A 19,047-nucleotide genomic window follows, 5' to 3' on the forward strand; every position below is an offset into this window, starting at 1 on the left:
AGAGTTAAACTCTGTCACATGTATAGACATAGACGTACCTTCCTTCATACTAAGGTCTATCAAAAATTTCAACCAATAAACCTTGCTTACCACACTTTCTTGAGCATATAACTTCTCAAGTCTTTGTTACATATCATAAGCAGGTTTCAAATCTCTATGTTAAATAACAAAGTGTCTGACATTGAAAGCTCTATGGTAGAGCATGCAAGCTCATCTAACTCATCCCACTCATCTTGATCCATGATTGTTGGTTTTACTCCTTTTGTCTTTATGGGCTTCACAAGTTTCTTGTGCACCAATACATTATAGCATTGCTTCTGCCATATAGTGAAGTTTTGTGCATCCTCAACCTTCTTAATGTGCAAAAGATTTGCTATCATTGTTGCGAGCCATTATTTATAGCCCAAAAATGTCTCAAAGGTCAACAAATGTAATTCTGACTATCACACAAATGACCAAGGTACAAAATAAGTACCAAGAAACAATGAAAAACCAAGTAATTACAAAAATTTTAGATATGAAAATGAATTTTTAGAGTCACAAAATGTGTTATATAGCACATCACAAGTAATTGTAGCTATGCGATATGCCAATACATCAAATTGCATGAGCAAGCCCTAATTTTTGGATGCAATTTTAACTCCAAATTATGCATCCAAGGGTGAAATTTGACCAAGGTTAAAAGTCCCAAAATTTATCTGCTCAAACTGCTCTAATTGTATCATACATTGCTCCAAAATCAAGCATAACTCTCAAGTAGATTCCACGATCCAATTTTGCTAAGATTTTACAAATTTTTATAAGCCCCAAAATTTTCGGGGGTCCAATGTGCTCAATTTGCATAGAAATTATACTGTAAGTGCATATTAAGACCAAACTTGACACAAAATTTTAAAAATTTTATAGAAGTCCCAAATTATGTGGGGTCCAATGTATTAAAATTTTAGAAATTTGTATTTTTCACTATGCAATTTTCACAAATACATGAAAAGTTTCAATTTGAGATCCAACTATATGTAAATTTCACAAATTTTACTCAGTCAAGTAAAATCTCCAAGTATATGTTAGAAGCCCAAATTGCAAGAGTAAATGCATGAACAATCTTTAGGATTTCTCAATCTATGCTTTTTCGCGTGTGGTAGCCCACAAAATTTACCAAAGGATAAACTTTTTGGAAAAAAACGTGACTTTTGTTAAGACAAAAAATATGGACTATGGAGACGCTATATGCAATCTGTGTTGACTTGCGAATTGCTACCGACTACTACCTTAACCTGCACCTGACTGCGACTAGTGACTTGCAAATAGATTGTGTCCTATGATCTATGCGTAGGTTGCATGTCCTGCATGACCTGCAAATTGCTCTTGATGACCTGTGTGACATGTGACTTGATCAAGATTGAAGACCTCTTATTATTCTCTTTACATGGGATGAGCTAACATGGCTTGAATGAACTCCGAGAAGCATGCTCATGATGATTGATGCTCTAATACTAGTTTGAAGTATTCGATGCGTAGAGATGTAATGGTTACCGATGGTGATGGCAGCGAGAGACGAAAATGTAATCAATAGTAGAGAGTAGAAAGTGAGAGTTGTATGATGTGTGGGTACAACAATAATTTGTACCTCTTTTAGGTTTTTGAGATAGATATATGTAAAGTATAAGTGCTAAGCATGAGTTCATACTCCTATATATATAAAAGGCTTGGTGATTCTTTATTCCCAACAAATAGTTGTTGAGGCATCTGTAATGCTTTTTACTTTTAAAACATAATCATTTACAGAAATCTTCTCTTTCTTTAGAGTATTTAACTTTTCCTTGAGTTAAATCTTTTATGTCTTTGTATTTACTAAAGTCATGTTCTTGAAAATTATCCAAGCTACATGTGAAGTTTTTACATTTTTTATATGTCCTAGCATAGTATTATCAATGACTATATATAGCTAATACATCACCTTTTTGGCTTTTTCATTCCATTCTTTCCATACCTTTAATTCTTTTGTAGTCACGAGATTACTTTGCTCCATTAGGGCCAAAAACGCTTCAAAAAATGCACTTTTGTTAATCACGGGATTAAGGAAAGGGCCAAAGAGAGTTCGCCACGTGTGCAAGAATATGGTATTCTTGTCTCCTCTTTTTTAGAGATAGTGGAGTCCATTTCGTGATTATCTCTTCTTTTTTAGCCAAAACCCCTAAAGTCTGACATGTTTTGGAGTCCCAAAGACGTTATTTACTTACAAATCTGACAAAATACATGACAGAGATGTGATGAAATTAATAATGAGTTTTTTGAAAGTCGGGAGATCTTTCAATATTGTTTTTGGCGCCCAATACATACTCGTTTGGGTTCTTGGCGCTACTTTTTAGTTCATTCACCCCTCTTTGAGCTTCTTTCTCTGCGCTTTCATTCTTTTCATGGCTTCCTCCAGGTGCCCTTCTCGTTTAATACACTCTTGCACAGTCTATAGCCAGGGAGTAGATGGAAATTTTGAGCCCAAAACCTTTGCTGTAAACGATTGGGTTACCATGCTGCCATCTTGCAAGGGCTCTCATAAGGTGAAAAGAAGGAAACGAGAAGATATAAAACATCACTGGAAGGGGCGTATCATTGCCTTCAAAATTATGCCCGAAGGCTGGTTTGTCAAGGTGCAACATGTTTACATGGCCAAGGATATGCACTTGCCTCCAAACGAACGTGTTTCCCAACAAACACATTGTAAGTTATAAGTTGAATAACGTATATAATTATTTTCCATTTATGCAAGTTCTAACAAACGGTTCGTCATTGTAGATATCTTTCCGTCAACAAGTATTGAATGGCAACCTGTGGAAAGCCTAAGTGGAACTTTCCATGCCATTCATAAGGGATTGGCAGACATTATTTATGCCGATCAAACTGTGTCTTTTTATAGTGAATGCAAGGTTTTTATATATTATGCACAGTATGTGGTTCCCTCTAAAGCGGATAGGTATGGGAATATCGAAGATTTGCCATTGCCAAGTCTTTCATCTCTAAATTGGGAGATTCCTGACAAGGTAACAGTGCAAAGTTTCAAATTCAAAATATCTCAGGATATTAAGAAGTCCATGACAGCTGGAAGGATCTCAAGAAGAATACGTTTATCATGGTTTGTACCCCTCCATATCTTCGTGGCTTGCTTCAAAACAGCAAATTTACAAAGAATGAAGGTATCCTGGTTAAGTAGAAACTTTTCGGAAGAGGATTTGGACAACACTATAGGGACGCATTGGAAATCTAGAGAGTGCGATCATAAAGGTGATATCTTGAGGTGCAGTGCATGCCCTCAATCCTTGGCTTTGGCTGACAGTATCCCTCGCCAAAATCTCGCTTTGGCCTTTGAGTACAGGCGATACAAACTAAGATTGGGTGTTTGGGTTCCCTTGGATTCTGATACAGAGAACACACCATATGAACTTGTGGTGCACGTTTTTCCGCATGAAGAAGTAAAGAAGGTGAGTGTTACTTCCAATTGGAGTCTAAAAGATGTGAGGGATACATTGGAATTGCTAGACAATATATCCCCTACATACAAGTTCAAAGTGAATGGTGTAACAATTGGTAAAAGAGCCGAGCGCTCTTTCTTTTGTACGAGTTGTTTGTCTCCCACAATTGTGAGTTTGGGGCCTTAAGAATGAAAACTTGGCAGGAATTTATCTCAATAGACTGTCCTTAAGATATTTTTAAATGGGAACTTCATAAGCTATCGTGAAGCAAGTCGCCTTTCGAATGTGTATAAATAAAATGTACATTGCATCCGATTTACAAGTGAAAATTTTCATTGCACAATGAGGTACAAAAATTGCATAAAAATGTAGAAGGCCAAAATAATAAGGCTCGTGTATAAAATGTACATTGCATTCGATTTACAAGTGAAAATTTTCATTACACAATGAGATACAAAAATTGCATAAAAATGTACAAAGCCAAAATAAAATGGCTCGTGTATGCTTATGTTTGCTATTTTCATTCTTTATCGATTTCTTCAAAGATATTTTTTCTCACGGGGCCTTTCTTTGATTGTTGGAAAAATTTGACCTTTACAGGTAGTCTCCTTTCTTGGGGCTTAAGAGGGGATGGATCAAATTTAAGAGGAGAGAGCACTGGCATTCCTTTTTTCTTAGACTCTGCAGCAGTGGTCCCACTGCCTTTTCCCTTGCCCTTGTCTTTACCATTGCCATTGTCCTTACCCTTTCCCTTGACCTTTCCCTTGCTTGTGCCCTTGGCCATTGATGTATTGGGAGGAAGAGGGGAGTCAGGATCATATGGTGTGATTGCTTTGTCTAGAATCAGCTCGATGCATCTCTCCCTTATCCACCAAATATATGATTCAGGATAGTCTCTACACTGTAAGAATAAATGTTATAAGTTAGTGAAAAGACATCATGATAAGGGTTACACAAACATCAAATGAAATAAACTTACATTCACTCCCTCTATTTGTAACAGCTTTGAATCCACTATTCTGCAAATGTTTGAGATAACTCTCCATCCACAAGAATGCGCATCGCTTTGCAATGGGACTTCTTGTAGAAGAAAAGTATACGGCCTTTGAGGATCAGCAAGATCCTCGTATGTTGTATCCAAAAAGGTAGAAACGAGTCTAGCAGCACTGCAAAAGGAAGCTTTGTAAGTTCAAAATATTATTTATAAAAGAAATCAAAGAAAGTAATTTTCTTCCAACATACATCCGTGCTTGACCGTGAACACCGCTGAGAGAATTCATAAAGATAATTTCCCTTGAAAGACAATTAATGTAGATGAGACTCCAATGCCCTCTGCAAATTCATAAAAGAGGTGAGTAGAAGGGTGAAAGCAAATGAACATAAATTCTCCTCTACAGAAAAAGAAAAATACCTTTCTACATAAGGGAAAAAGATGTGGTAATTTCTCACACTATCGAAGCTACGAAAAAATGGTAAAATATTAGAACCAGATTTTGCAAAAAGTCCCACAGAGAGAAGTGGATCCACAATGTATATGGTTCTTCGGATATCGAGAGTGAGAGAGGACACCAATGCCCTGCAGATAATAGCAAAAGCTATTCAATACCAATTTCATCCAAAATATAATTGAAAAGACTTAACTTATGCAACAAAAAACCTTACCTTATGCAACAAAATACCACGGAGTCAGATAGTTGGACATCCCTTTTTTCCAACATGGGCTTGTCCTCGGGAGATATACTAAGATATTCCTCCTCAGATTCCCCAGCAACATTCACAAGAATTTGCCCATACACTTTGCCCATCCTCTCGCTGTTGACGGGAGCAAGTGATGCGGCTTTCCTCTTGTAAACATCCTCTTCAGTTTCAAACATCTCTTGATTTTCTTCACTCAAGAAAGCCTCCTGCTGGGTGGCACCCTGCTGGGTGGGACCCCTTGTAGGGTAAAGGTCACTAACATCTTCAACTTTAAGCTTTTTCTCTTTCCTAGACAATTTTGGGGGAATGTTGAGGATTTCAAAGGCTTTTTGATCATTGGAAGGCAAGGGCCTCAGGACTTTGTCAAACCTATACCTCACTCTGCTAATGATGCTGAAATCTTTATTCATAAGGGTGATCCTATGAGCATGGGCGGCAGCAATGTAAGCGTCGTTCATGAAATCAATAACAAAATCTTCTGCAGCCTCTTGCAGGGCAAGAATGGCTGAGAGTTGCCACCTCTTATTTAGACCAGAGACAGTTGCCACTTGAGACAATCTATCAGAGATCTCTTTAACCACCCTTATAAAAGCAGCTTTTGGAATGACATGCTGGGTAGCTCTTTGGGCTTTCCTGATTTCACTGAAACATCTTTGCATATAGAAGAACCTGGACTTCCTCTTTCTCTTTTCTGACTTGGGGTGTTCAGTGGCTTCAGCAGATGTGGGCTCAGGTACCATTGAAGGGAATGAATCTTTCACAGGGTAAGCCTCATCCTTTGCTTCCTCAACTTCAGGTGAAGTAACATTTATGGAAGATGTAAGGACAACACCTGGTGTAGGAGGGATTTCTGTTCTTGAATGCTCTGGAGCCTGTGATGGACCAGCTTCTTCTACCCCCTTAGATTCATCAAATTTTAACTTTCTTCTACCCCCACTGTCCTTCCCATCTAAATACACTCTTCTTGCAGTTTGCTTTGTCCTTGCCATCCAGAAAATGAAAAAAAACAACCAGGACAAGATGAGAAGATAATACGGCGCGAATAGGAGTCGGAGATGACAAGACGATACGGCGCGATGAGAAGCGAACGCACAGACTGCTTTAGCGCCCTCGCTCCGTATCGGAGATGTGAAGATGATACGGCGCGATAAGGAGATTGCGACCACACCGTTCCAGCGCCCTCGCTCCGTATCAGAGGTGAGGCGCCGATACGGCGCGATTAGGTGAAAGCGTGAAGGCCGTTTGGACGCACTCGCTCCGTATCAGAGGTGAGGCGCCGATACGGCGCGATTAGGTGAAAGCGTGAAGGCCGTTTGGACGCACTCGCTCCGTATCAGAGGTGAGGCGACGATACGGCGCGATTAGGTGAAAGCGTGAAGGCCGTTTGGACGCACTCGCTCTGTATCAGAGGTGAGGCGCCGATACGGCGCGATTAGGTGAAAGCGACAAGGCCGTTTGGACGCACTCGCTCCGTATCAGAGACGACACGCCGATACGGCGCGATAAGGAGAAAGCGACTACGCCATTTGGACGCCCTCGCTCCGTATCGGCACACCTCTTTTTGCTTGCGGAAAAGTGTACACGTCGGATAAATGACCACTTATATACCCAGGTAAATCATGACACGTGTCAGACACGTCTCCGATACTGATTGTGCCACGTGTCTGCATTAATGGTCCGTATGCTACGTGTCAACTAATTACGGGTCCACTTGTTCGCCACGTGGTTTTCGCACACGTGTTACCCAACGGATACTGCCAGGTGGCATAATCCGCGCCTACATAAGGGTGTGTTTCGTATCTGTACGGTTTTTTTGGTTTCTGACCTTTGTCTGTTTTGCTGATACGGCGCGAGAGCGACCTTTGGCTTTCTTCGCTTTTCTCTCTTCGCTTCGTTTTGGAGGTTCTGTAGATCTAGTCTTCTTTCAGTGTTCCTAAAGCTCGTGTGACCACTTTTGTTGTGGCTGTAGCACTTCTTACTGGGATCGCCGATACGGCGCGAGGGGGCCTTTCCGTCTCAATCGTTTCTCTCTTATCGCGCCGTATCGTGAGAAGTTAGAAACATGTCTCAACCCATACTCTAGTCTTCTTTCAGCGTTCCTGAGGCTCGTGTGACTACTTTTGTTGTGGCTCTAGCACTTCTTACTGGGATCGCCGATACGGCGCGAGGGGGCCTTTCCGTCTCAATCGTTTCTCTCTTATCGCGCCGTATCGTGAGAAGTTAGAAACATGTCTGAACCCATACAATCCACGGTTTTTTCAGGAACTGGTAAAAGAAGAAGGCTTTCAAAAGGCTCAAGTTCATCAATAGCTGATCAGCCTGTGCATTCCTTTTCCTCTCCATCCTCTGCCACCAGTGTGAGAAAGCCAAGTACATCTCCAGGGAAGCAAACGCCAGTAGTGAGATGTCGAGTATCAGAGCTCATTGATATCACTCCATCAGAGAGGCTACTTGATTTTATGCTTCAGAATGGAATGGATGTCTCATTCTATGGAGTTGTGAAAAATATTTTTAATCCTGATTGGGAACTTGACAAAGTTCTGAAATCTTGTGAAAATTTTATTATGGACGACTTTTTGGAGTTTGAAACTCTTGCAGGTCCTTCTGTTGAAGTTGGCACAATTGAATATGTCCATATTCCCATTGGGTCAACAGGAAATGAAAAGAAAGTATTTACTAGAAAGTGCAGGGCTCACTCTCTGGAGAGGTTTCAATTAACAGACATATTTTGCTGCACTCATTCCAGAAACTGCAAGATGATGAGAAAATCTGCTGCTTTTATTGTATTCATCCTTGTCAAATACCCTATGAAAGCTGAGGAGCAACAGTTGGAAGGAGCAAAGACTGCCAGCTTTTGCATGTTGGATGATCTGGCAGATGAAAGGGAAGCAGAGGAGGTTGTAGATACAGATTTTGAGGCTTCCATTGCTGAGAATTTGGATGTTGCTCACTTCAAAGCTGAGACTATCATTGAGGAGAGCCAAGGAGATACAAACCCTCAACCTGATGAGAGTTCTCACCATATTGTTCCTTCCCTGCCATGTATACCTTTCAAGGACAAGGAGTACATTTTACTCTCAGATATTCAAAAACTTTTTAAACTCAGGGAAGATTATTGTCTTGCAATTATTGCAGAAGCTTTTGATGCTGCTAATGGGATAATTGACACAGAAAATGAATCAAAGGAAGAGATTCTGAAGCTTGATAAAGAAACTCTAGATGATAAGTTTATTGATGCTGGTGAGGCATTCTCTCTTTGTTTTGAAAAGGCCAAAGAAGCTGAAAAAGAGTTGAGTATTACTGATGAGGACTTCGATCGCATTCAAAGCGAGCTCGGCATTTCCAATTTTGGAAGAGAGGAGTCTGAATATGTTAAAGAATTGACTAACACCAATGAGACAGCATCATCAATTAATTTATGGAATCCATTTAAATTGGAGTACGATGAAAATCAAGTGGTAAGATAATTTTGAATTTGCTTTTACACATTGGTAGGTTTACATTTCATGCTCATTCAGTATGGGTTTTATTTGCAGTTGGAGATTGCCGATACAGATAACTTCTTGGGGCGTGCCAAAGGATCGAGAATTGCTAGTAACACCACCAAAGACATTGCACTCGGCCACTACTTGGCCAGGATTGACCCTGAATCCTTTTTTGTACTTCATAGTAGTTTCTCAGAGGACGCAGCATGGCCGATACTTTGTATTAAAGCTCTTACAAGGCTTCTAGGTTTCTCAGGATTACAATATAATGCCCACAAAATAATGTTTTTGGAAAAGACTGCAGCAATTAGGATTTTTGGCTACGGTCCAGGTTACTCTGCTTCTAGAGCAGGATACTTTTTGGCGTTTTCATCCTACGCCTTAGCTGCAAGCAGAACTGATGTAAAATCTATAGCTGGCTACAAGAGAAAAAAATTTCTACGTTATAGAGGAAAGATTCCCGAGGAGGAAGAGAATGTTAGAGTTTTGGAAAGCTAGCTTTGTATATATTCTTTCTTATATATAAAAGTGCGATTGCTCATGTGTCATTGCCGTCTTTTATTTGCATTCTTTGAAGTTGTCGTCGAAAAAACCAGTTGAATAGCTCCTCCAAAGCATTGCTTTTTGTACCTCCTCCCCCATGCCTTGTGCCTCGAAAATACATTGTGCGTGGTTGATAGTGGGATTTTTCCATGCCTTGGTTGCTATAAGTTGCTAAGGGGCCATGCTCCTCCACAAAGAAAGGTCCATGAATATGAAGAATATGCTGCAATACAAAGTTACACAAATTTTATACCAATTGAAAAACTTGTCAAAATAAGCCGATATTAAATAATTATTACTTTACCAGATAAAAAGTGATATCTTTTTCTCCCCATGCCTCTTTTATCGCTTGAACAAGCTTTGTGATTGATCTTTTGAACTCTTCCGCATATGTATATGTTGTCTTATGTTGCCTGAGGAGTTTCAGAAAAACATCAAGGTGTATCCAGACCTCCATTCTAAGAAATGCAAGCCTGGGCGTGCTTGCAACATTTGTTGTGATGTCACATAGCTCTCTCCAACACTCCCAAGCTGCATTCACCTGCTTTCCTGAATGGTTTCCTAAGAATCGTCTAGCTTTTGAGCCTCCCATAGAGACATCGGCCAATATATCTCTTGTTTTTCCTGAAAGTATTGGATCCTTTCTCAAGCGAACTTGCCCCCATGAAATCCCATTTTCGATAGCAATGCCTCGCATTTATCAATACACTCATCTGATAAAGATAATGGCTTAATGGAATATGCATAGTCAAGATGCAACCTGAGAAGCTTATCGATTATTCTAATCTCTGCATGCAAAGTACAAATATGAACATTCTTAAGAGAGATGGAAAGAATGGGATCCCAGATGTCTTCTATGTTTTTAAATTTACTCAAATCTATAGAGTCTCTATTTGGGGCTCTTCTTACTGGTCGCAAACTACTCCAATCTTTGGATCCAACACTTTCCATGCAATAAATGCAAGGATATTTTGCATTTGCACCATTACATATTCCAAGCATACATTTGATAGTTTTCAAATCAGCACTCATATGCCATTCCACATTAAATTTACCAACCCCATCAACTACCAACATTTCGCCTTCACTTTGAGACTTAATGATATTTGGAATACCTGTATGGTTGAACAACCATTTCAACGTTTGATGATTTTCAATTGGTACCTGGGCTGCACCAATCCACCAAATCTCCATCTCGGATTGGATCTTATGCAATGGAGCTTTGCCCTCGCCATTGCCATGGTCCAATGCCATGTTCATGAGGCAAATGCTAATTCTTTCCATCTTTTGTCCCTTTTGAATCTGTGCTTCATCCAACTTCAAGGCAAACTTTAGAACACCATAACTTTCTTCTACTGTGATTTTATACATGTGAACCATTGCAATTTGCACCTTTTTTAGATCAAGCCATATATTGTTAAACTCATTGTAATAAAAAATTGCCTGTTTTTTTTGTTTTTCATAGGACATAGACCTTTCGATGTGAAAGTAATCTCCAAAAACATGTGGAATCTTGCGATTCATGGAAATTCTTGCAGTGGAAACTGCAAGGGCTCGGGGCAATCCAAATATAGTTACCCTATTGCGTTTAAGATTTTTAAACCATAATCCAGAGATAGCACGGTAACCTTTCCGACTTATACCCACAGTATCGCATGTCTCTACGATTTCATTTGCTTTCACTGTGCCTTTTAAATCCTTCACTAACTCTCTCAGAGTTGGACCTCTCAAATCCACATTTTCTGGTGACTTAAGAATCCTCAAAATGTCTTTCTTATTCATGGTTTCCTTCAAAAGTTTGATTCTTTCCTCATTCTCTCGGATATTTATGCCTAATATGTTAGAGACATATTTCTTTGTAAGATTTAGTCTTCTTTTCTTTGCTCTCTCACACAAGCTGGTTATATTTTTTAACGGTCTCTTCCTCTCTCTTAATCCTACTGGAGTTTCTCTCAAGCGTATTAGCTTATTCTGCAATGAATTGTTAACATTTTTCAAAATATCAATCTGACTTGTCAACTCTAAAATTTTTGTTTGTGTAGTTTCTAGTGCTTTTTTCATTTCGTGCACTTGAGCTATATATGTGTAAGATGCAGAGTATAACCTCATACAGTAGCCAAGCATTCCATTGTAACCTTCTCCAGCATATCTTATATAGTCATGGACATTCAAAAAAGGAGGTGGTTTACCTGTAGAAGGATCCCTGGGATAGATATTTCCATCCACCCACAAATCTATATGCTTCATTCCTTGTGTTCGCAACCTATTGGCTTCAATCTCATCTATCAATACTCGATGATGTATACTTCTCCAAGATGTGTAAGTCGGATCTAGCTGAATAGATAGCTTGTATTTACGTGTGCTTGCGCCTGTGTTATTTGAAGTAGTATTGCTAGACATTCTGGCAAATGAACCGAGCAAGAATCTCACAGTGATAGAAAGCAAGTGCAGCAAAAGGAATGGTAAAAGAGAATAGTGTATAGAAAGAAAACGCGGGAGCAAACAAATGCGAAGTTCGTACGAAAATCTCGAAAATACAAAATCTCTCGAGTTCCAAGACAATAAACGGCCGAAAAGGTGACCCCTGACCCGGATTAAAAGATGAGGGCAATTAATGGCCGACCTCTTCAATGAACCAAATATTCTCTCATTAATCACATCTGGACAACCAAATTTAGAGGTTTTATTCTTCCTAAACCTCAACTAATTAGCAACTTAATCACTTTCTTACAAGTGCCATTTTTGAAGCGTTTTTGGCCCTAATGCTGGTTCCCTTTCTTCACCTAAAACAAAATCATAGAGGTCTTTTCCAATAAGAAAGTTTGTCACATGAAACTTCCATGATAGGTCATTGTTCTTGTCCAACTTCTCAATGATGGGGCTTTCACTATTCTTTGTCATTATTACAAAATTGATACAAAACAACAAGCATGTTTTCTACAACCTTAATAACTGCAAGCTACACTAAGCCTTTTTCACTGGCTACATAACAATACATGTTAATCTACAACCTATTTGTAGATAAAAATTGTGTTTTCTTCTTGGCAAACACCTCAGAACTTATAGATTTAAAATCTATAACCCATATATCCACTTTCAGTTGCTACAATTAAAGTTGCAATATACCTCAAAACTACTATACACAATCTTACAAGTCTAAAACGGGGTCTAAAATGGCCTTAGATGATTAAAAAAGTAGCAACTTACACAATATACAATGCTCTACTCGCACACCAAATCTCATAGCAATGTGAGGTTTTTTAATCTACCTTGCTTCTGGTTTCTCCAGAGGCACTATCCAAGAGAAAGAGTGAGAGAATAGGAGAGCTTCTTGTACATTGCTTACTTGCTTGATCCTTGCTCCTTTCTCTTCACTTCAACCTTCAAACCTAGCCTCTCTTAGTGGTGCCTCTTTGATATCATGTCACAAATCACATAGTGGGGAGTTGAGTTGTTGCGCCAACCACACACCATACACACAAAAGGAAGCTCACTCAAGTACACAAGAAGAGAGATGGAGGCAAAAACGCGCTCTTGCTAGTTTCTTCTTCTTTTTTTCACACATTATACAAAGTATAGATAAGATACAACATAAAGAAAAGTTGCCTATTAAGTCAAACAGTGCATAATTGACTATACTAATCGACAAGCACTAGAACTATGCCACATGTAGGTAGTTGCAAAAAACCAAATATAATAAGTGATAATTCAATGGCCATGTGAGGATCATTGATATACTAAGTCTAGACGTGTTGATCTATCTAACCACGCGGTCCATCATCAATGTCCACACTTGTTACGCTTATCATCTCAATAGCAATCCTTAGGAGAAGTCTTTTCAAGCCATTGTACGAATGTTCTAACTATTGCGTACGTCCATACAAAAGTAAATAGTTATGACCATCTATGCTAATATGTATTACATGTATTACGAAATAGAGTTGTCATCTTAATCATACTTATTGAGATTTACTAGTTTAGGAGCTTGCAATGGCATAATCCAATCATGGACCAAACTATTGATTCTGAGAGTACAATGTAACATTCCCACATATTGTCTCAATTTCAATGAGCTAGTACTCTAGTTTATGATTTATATCTAGTTTGCATATATATGTGTTTTGTTAAGAAGAGTTGAAAGGTTATCCCCCATATAGCATCTTATTCACATGGATGAATTGAGAGCTCAACTATTTGGGCCTTTCACCCATGCATTGATTGAGTGCTCAATGAAGCATAATAAGTTTATGCAAGCCAAGACATGTTGACATATAGGAGACAAATCTTGCTAGGTCTTTAGTGTTGATATTGAGGAGCTAGCATATCCTTTTTGTCAATCTCTATTTTAGGTTATAGAACAAATGTCACTTTTAAAACATGTTATTATTGTCAAAGTGATGAAGAAGCATAAGAATAGGGTCAAAACGATGAAGAGGTAGTCCCCCTATATTATAGAAATTGGTGATAAAATCAATCAAACCCCCCCAATACCATAACTTTATAGCTTTTCCCAACATACTACAAAAGATGTAGGCTTAATGTCTCAATTTTAAGCTCCTAAAACAACATTTGTGTAGCTAATGAAAATTATGCACATGTAGTTCATTGTCCAGGTTGGAAAACCAAAGCAATGTAAATTATGCATCAATTTAAAACTCCTTTTTCAAGTCATCTTATTTTGCAAGCCTTCATGACAATATGATATACAATCCAATTATTTTAAACACCAGTTTCAATGTCAAGGCAATATTAGTTGTTTTTAATTTGAAAGCTCAAGACATATGATGGTACCCTAGGATATTGGCATGATAGTTCAACGAAAAAGGAACACAGACTCAAAATAGAAAGTATGAATTATACCTAAAAGAGTTTAGAATCTAGTATGGTGACTCAATGTGGGGATAAGGGCCGATAAAGCATTACAAAGGTCTAAAAAATCACAAGTATGAGCAACAAAGGATCATCCAAATCAAACAGGGATGCTAAACGCAAAGATTTGATGCAAAACTCCTAGCACCCAAAAGAAAATAGCTGAAATGGTATGAATATGCTTGTTTATTGAGATTCTAATGCCCTTAGCTACCATGCTCTAATTGCCTACAATCAAGGAAATATATGAGCCACGTAGTTCCATAATTTTAGACAACCTATATTCCCACACTGTCGATTGTATAATTATCCATGTGCTCTTTAAGGGACAAGCCTAAAATGCAATTACCTAGGTCCAATAATGCTCTATGTATGTCTTGTAGTAAAAAAGCTATCCAATGTTATATTGGTCTTTTGCACTTAGCCTTGTTCTTAAAGGAAACATTGATGGCTAAGGAAGTATTTCAACTAGGGCACTTTGTCTAGCTTTTTGGATATGTATATCTTAACTATCAATACTATTTTAGATCACATTTTAAACCATTTGCTAGAGCTTTAAATTGTACCTAGTAGCATTAGCTATGGCAATAAGGAGAAATAATCCACATCAACAAGATGAAAGAATAAGTGCAACTTCTAGATCACCACTTCTCCATGTTAACTTGAGGTGATATGCCATTGTTATAGGCATCATGGAATAATATGTATTGCACAAAGAAAAGGACGATGTTGGACATAACAACAAGTTTAGCATCAAGACTTTCTTGGTCAACCTAGTTTAGGGTGGGTGTGTGTGGAAGAGAAGTCCATGTTGTGTATATATGTGTGTGTGCATGCATCTGCACGCACATGTGCATATGCCATAGTAATAAACAATCAACAAGTTGTGTGTGTATGTCCTTCCCATTTATGTGATCACTTGTACTTTCATATTCCATCATGGTTGTCATTGGGTATGAGATCCTTGCTGTTAGAAACGAAGAAAGGTTGCTTGCTTTCTCCTCACTATGGTGATAGTTCTTATCTCAAGTAAGTTACTCATAAATATATGTGTGCATCAAGTGGGTTCAAAATAAGGTATTTTTAAAATACCATTTGTATATATTTTTTACATACAAAAGGGTGTAATATAAAGGGTTTATTTAGAGATTAAATAGAAAAGGATTATATTTTATCTAGGAAAATTTCATAGATAAGGATATTCACAAATAAACCTTGAACGCACATGATGTAGAGGATATACATATATTAACTTCCCCGAATTGTGAAGTTGTTATGCATGCTTGGATTGTACATGGTTTTGGTTTCATTGATTTCATTTGTTCTTCATGCTTTTTTGTGTTTTGGGTTTCAACTTTATGCTCTTGTATCTTGTGTTTTGCTTTGGTGTTTTGTCATTCCTACATGGAGATACTTTAGAACACATAATCTTAGTGTCTAGATCTAGATGGCTATAGTTTAGATCCTATATATACATCCCTATATGTTTTGGTTTCATAGTTTCTAGGTCTTGTTACATGCACTTGCCTAGATGACTTCACTGTTCATTCTAAGTGAAGTCTTCAATGTGTTTACTGGTCTCAATCTCTATATTTTGCATCCATTGTTTCCACCCACATTTGATTATTGAAGTGTTTTACACTAAGGATTCATCCTACAAGTATGGGACACTTTGGCAAACTCAATAAGGAATATTGCAAGAAAGAGTATTGGCTACTGACACGTAAGACTAGCTGCGCCTTGTCACGAACGGCTCACGGCACAGTATCTAGTCTGGGCCTCTTGAGCCGCCACCTCAGCCTGTCTTACTGCTCAAGACCGTCGCCATCTCCTTCGTCTCGCAGGTCATGATGATGATCACGGCCATCCCGGCAACCTCGCCGCCCACCATGGCTTCTTCCCACACAACCAGCTCCCCTGTCACCCCCGTCACAACACTGATCACGGATCATGCCACTGCATACAATCGTCCGTGGCCAGACATGACCTCCACGAGATCCATAAGAGTGGATTGCCAGAAGCTACCTTGAAAAGTCCATGGGGATCAGTACATACTATAGGTGATATGCTCATCTAACAGTAGACTATCACAAAGATTGAGATTATTGTTGCTAGCTTGCTGGCAGATACAAAGAGGTGCAACAAAGCCATGGAGCTGAGGGGCAACACAGTCTTGCGGCGGAGCCCCGCGCCCCCCCACCCCCTCCCTTGGTGGCCCTATCGCAGGAGGGCCTGGTGTTCTTCCAGCAGGGCCTCTCTCTGCTCTTGGGGCGCTGGACTGCAGTTGGCCATCCACAATGAGTGGGGCGGACCTTCTTCCCAAGCAAAAGGCCCACAGCAGATGCAGGTTGAGATTGTCGCGTGGCTCGCCGCCCACTCCAAAGTGCAACGGTACATAGATGAGTTAGAGAATATGATAGTACTATTTAACACAAAGACTGAGGATGAGAGTCTTGAGGAGGTTGTAGAGAAGATCATGTCTCTATACGAGGATTGTGTGAATGGTAATTTCACAACTGTCAGGGATCTTATGTCAAGTGGCCCTGCAACTTCTCACTCAGCTTCAGGAAGCCAACAGGTTGATGATATAGGAGAGGAAACTCCTACAGGGAATGCGGAAGGAGCTAAGGCAGGCACAAATATGGACATTGACAATAGTCTGCAAGGAAGCAGATCCATTTCCATCTAAGGCTGAAGAAGATTGAACACAGTGGCGCTGACTTGTCGATGCAGCTGCGGTTGAGAGGCTGCAATGTCTCCCTCTAACTCCGTTGAAGAATCATCATCCATGTTGCATTGAGGAGAGCTAAGGAGCATAATCCTTGAAGTTCTCATAAGAGAGGAGCTGCGCGCAGCGGCCGTCATCTGGGCTAATGAATGGGATGACGTCGAGGATGACGGGCAAATCGGTGGACCGTGGCATTATGACGATGGTGATGATCGACGCAGGGTAGCTGCATTTTTGAAAGGCATAGGAGGCCACGTCATATCAAGCGTATAAGCTTTTAAAGCTTCGCTTTAACGTGTAGCTATTGGAAAGTAAGCTATTAAAAGTCTTAGGCTTTAAAAAAAAGCCAAAAGAAAACTCAACGTACGAGAGGTTAAGGAAACTATATAAGGAGATGTAAGTGAGGTTTTATTTGGGGGGGTGTGTTTCTATGGGAGTGGCTTGAGGTTGGGCATTAAGCTCCTTGCCCTCTTTGAAGTTCTCACCATCAAATTCGAGGAGAGTGGCTCTGGATTTTGAGCTTTGAGCTCTCGCCCTCTTTGAAGTTCTCGCCATCAAGTCTCACATGGGAGTGGCTTTTGTGTAAGAGCTTTGAGCTCCTCGCCCTCCTCGAAGATCTCTCCATCAGTCACATTCCACCTTCTTCTCTTCTCTCTTAAATCGAGATTATGACATTGTCTTCTGATTGGCCAATAATCCTTTGCTTGCTTTAAAGAGACATGGCGATTTTCTCTACAATGGCCTCATTGTCTTTGCTACCTGTTTCTTGTTGACGGCAGAAGTTGAGAGTGAATTCATAGGGAAGAGGAGGAAATCATTCCGGTGAGTGGCATCATATCAATGAACAAATTTTCATCACAAAATCTGTCTCGAACTCTTCATATGTTTTTTAATCATATCCTTTAACTTCCCTTGACCAAGAGTCTTTTGAACATGTATCTTGACCATACCTTTAATCAATGAGGAGTATGTTTTCACGCTCACCTTATATCTAAACTTCTTCTTCTAGGTAATTATTTTGTGTTGAGTATTCTTCATCGTTCTTTGCTCCCATCTCATAAAGTGTCCATGTGGTGAGCAACTTTTCACAAACTCCCATGTGTATTTCATGTGACATCTAGTGAACCCGACGTGAAAGCATCGCTTTTGATCATCGAGATGGGAAACCCTTCGAATAATCCACCTTCATCATCACTTATTTCTTCATTTTCAACCGATGAGATGAAGACTTTATTACAAACTCTTTCTTCAGCACAAAATCAGCAAATGCAGTTATCTATATAGCAGTAACAGTAGTTACATCGCCATCAATTGGATCAACAAGAGTTGTTGCGTCAAAAACAAGAGCATATGCATGGTGTGACCAAAGCGATCGAGGGAGTGGTTAGTAAGTGAAAATTATTTGATGGCCGGAATGTTTTAGCCTACATTAAAGCCTTTGAAAGCCAGATGCGCTTCTTTGGAGTTCCGACCAATTGGAGCAACTATTTCTTATGACTTCTCACACCTGTTTTGTGGGTTAGAGTGATAGATTAGTTTACATAGGACTCTAACTGGGATTCTTTCAAGGAAGCACTCAAAGACGAATAGTTTCTAGAGGATTATGGTATTGCTATGCGAAAGACATTCAGAGAGTGGGTTTATTAGCCCAACAAAGGACTTGTTGCTTCTGAATTATTGTGGGTGTTTGAAGAGCGATACAACCAGTTGGATGTCTAGAGCAAAGAGCTCTAAACTCAGAGAAAGTGGAGTTATTCTTGCAAGCAACTGATCTTGCACTTCAGGATGAGTTGGGAGAGCTACTAGAGGACCATACGTAGCCTATGGGATTGAAGATGAATTGGGAGGATGCTATCGATGCGGTTTCTACACTAACAAAGAGATGGAGATGGAAGGCTCGCATGAACACACTATTAGAGAGTTTGGGAATCTCCCAATTCCCATTTTTTCAATCCTAAAAATGTGGCACTGAGATAACATGCCCATAAGTTTTTCAAAACTATATAATGTGACCTATCATTGGAAAGCTTTTGAAAAATGGAATCTATTGAGGTATATAGTGCTTGATTTGGAGTTATAGTGTTCAAGTTATGACAAATCCAAAGATTTGACGACGTGTCCCAAACTTATAGGAAATTCCCATATTCCCCAATATGGTGTTCTTGCAGAACGAAATGCAGTCACCATCAATGATGTCTTCTCCTACCATGTCCTCTCTTACTTCTCCAATTGCATCATCCACTACTCCTATTTCTCA

General features: G+C 39.4%; 3 protein-coding genes across 4 annotated transcripts in view; 2 read left to right on the top strand and 1 right to left on the bottom strand.

Annotated features, from left to right (window-relative positions):
• LOC148030983 (MADS-box transcription factor 23-like) overlaps nucleotides 1-19,047 on the top strand; it is a 127,560-nt gene that overhangs the window by 53,367 nt on the left and 55,146 nt on the right. The window lies entirely within an intron of this gene.
• LOC148030984 (uncharacterized) lies at nucleotides 2,370-3,639 on the top strand. The gene is made up of 4 exons (XM_087685827.1): nucleotides 2,370-2,718; nucleotides 2,794-3,279; nucleotides 3,421-3,570; nucleotides 3,617-3,639. Exons 1-4 carry the CDS (start codon nucleotides 2,418-2,420, stop codon nucleotides 3,637-3,639), a joined length of 960 nt encoding a protein of 319 aa, XP_087541953.1. The 5' UTR covers nucleotides 2,370-2,417.
• LOC148030985 (uncharacterized) lies at nucleotides 4,681-6,154 on the bottom strand. The gene is made up of 4 exons (XM_087685828.1): nucleotides 5,130-6,154; nucleotides 4,879-5,043; nucleotides 4,732-4,799; nucleotides 4,681-4,697 (listed from the first exon to the last, which is right to left on the bottom strand). The coding sequence occupies exons 1-4, from the start codon at nucleotides 6,152-6,154 to the stop codon at nucleotides 4,681-4,683; spliced, it is 1,275 nt and encodes a 424-aa protein (XP_087541954.1).

The sequence above is a fragment of the Lygodium microphyllum genome, chromosome 9 (genome assembly GCF_053477565.2).
Source record: "Lygodium microphyllum isolate KBCC chromosome 9, Lygodium_microphyllum_v1.1.10, whole genome shotgun sequence".
Classification (NCBI taxonomy): domain Eukaryota; kingdom Viridiplantae; phylum Streptophyta; class Polypodiopsida; order Schizaeales; family Lygodiaceae; genus Lygodium; species Lygodium microphyllum.

What these genes read in the sequence shown, in the direction of transcription:
- LOC148030985 (XM_087685828.1), bottom strand. Translation starts at nt 6,154, where the DNA reads ATGGCAAGGACAAAGCAAACTGCAAGAAGAGTGTATTTAGATGGGAAG. An exon ending in GTGGTATTTTGTTGCATAAG is followed by an intron (nt 5,044 to 5,129) that starts GTAAGGTTTTTT and finishes TATTATCTGCAG; the next exon opens with GGCATTGGTGTCCTCTCTCA. An exon ending in TTTTTCCCTTATGTAGAAAG is followed by an intron (nt 4,800 to 4,878) that starts GTATTTTTCTTT and finishes ATGAATTTGCAG; the next exon opens with AGGGCATTGGAGTCTCATCT.
- LOC148030984 (XM_087685827.1), top strand. Translation starts at nt 2,418, where the DNA reads ATGGCTTCCTCCAGGTGCCCTTCTCGTTTAATACACTCTTGCACAGTC. An exon ending in TGTTTCCCAACAAACACATT is followed by an intron (nt 2,719 to 2,793) that starts GTAAGTTATAAG and finishes TCGTCATTGTAG; the next exon opens with ATATCTTTCCGTCAACAAGT. An exon ending in TAGAGAGTGCGATCATAAAG is followed by an intron (nt 3,280 to 3,420) that starts GTGATATCTTGA and finishes ATTCTGATACAG; the next exon opens with AGAACACACCATATGAACTT.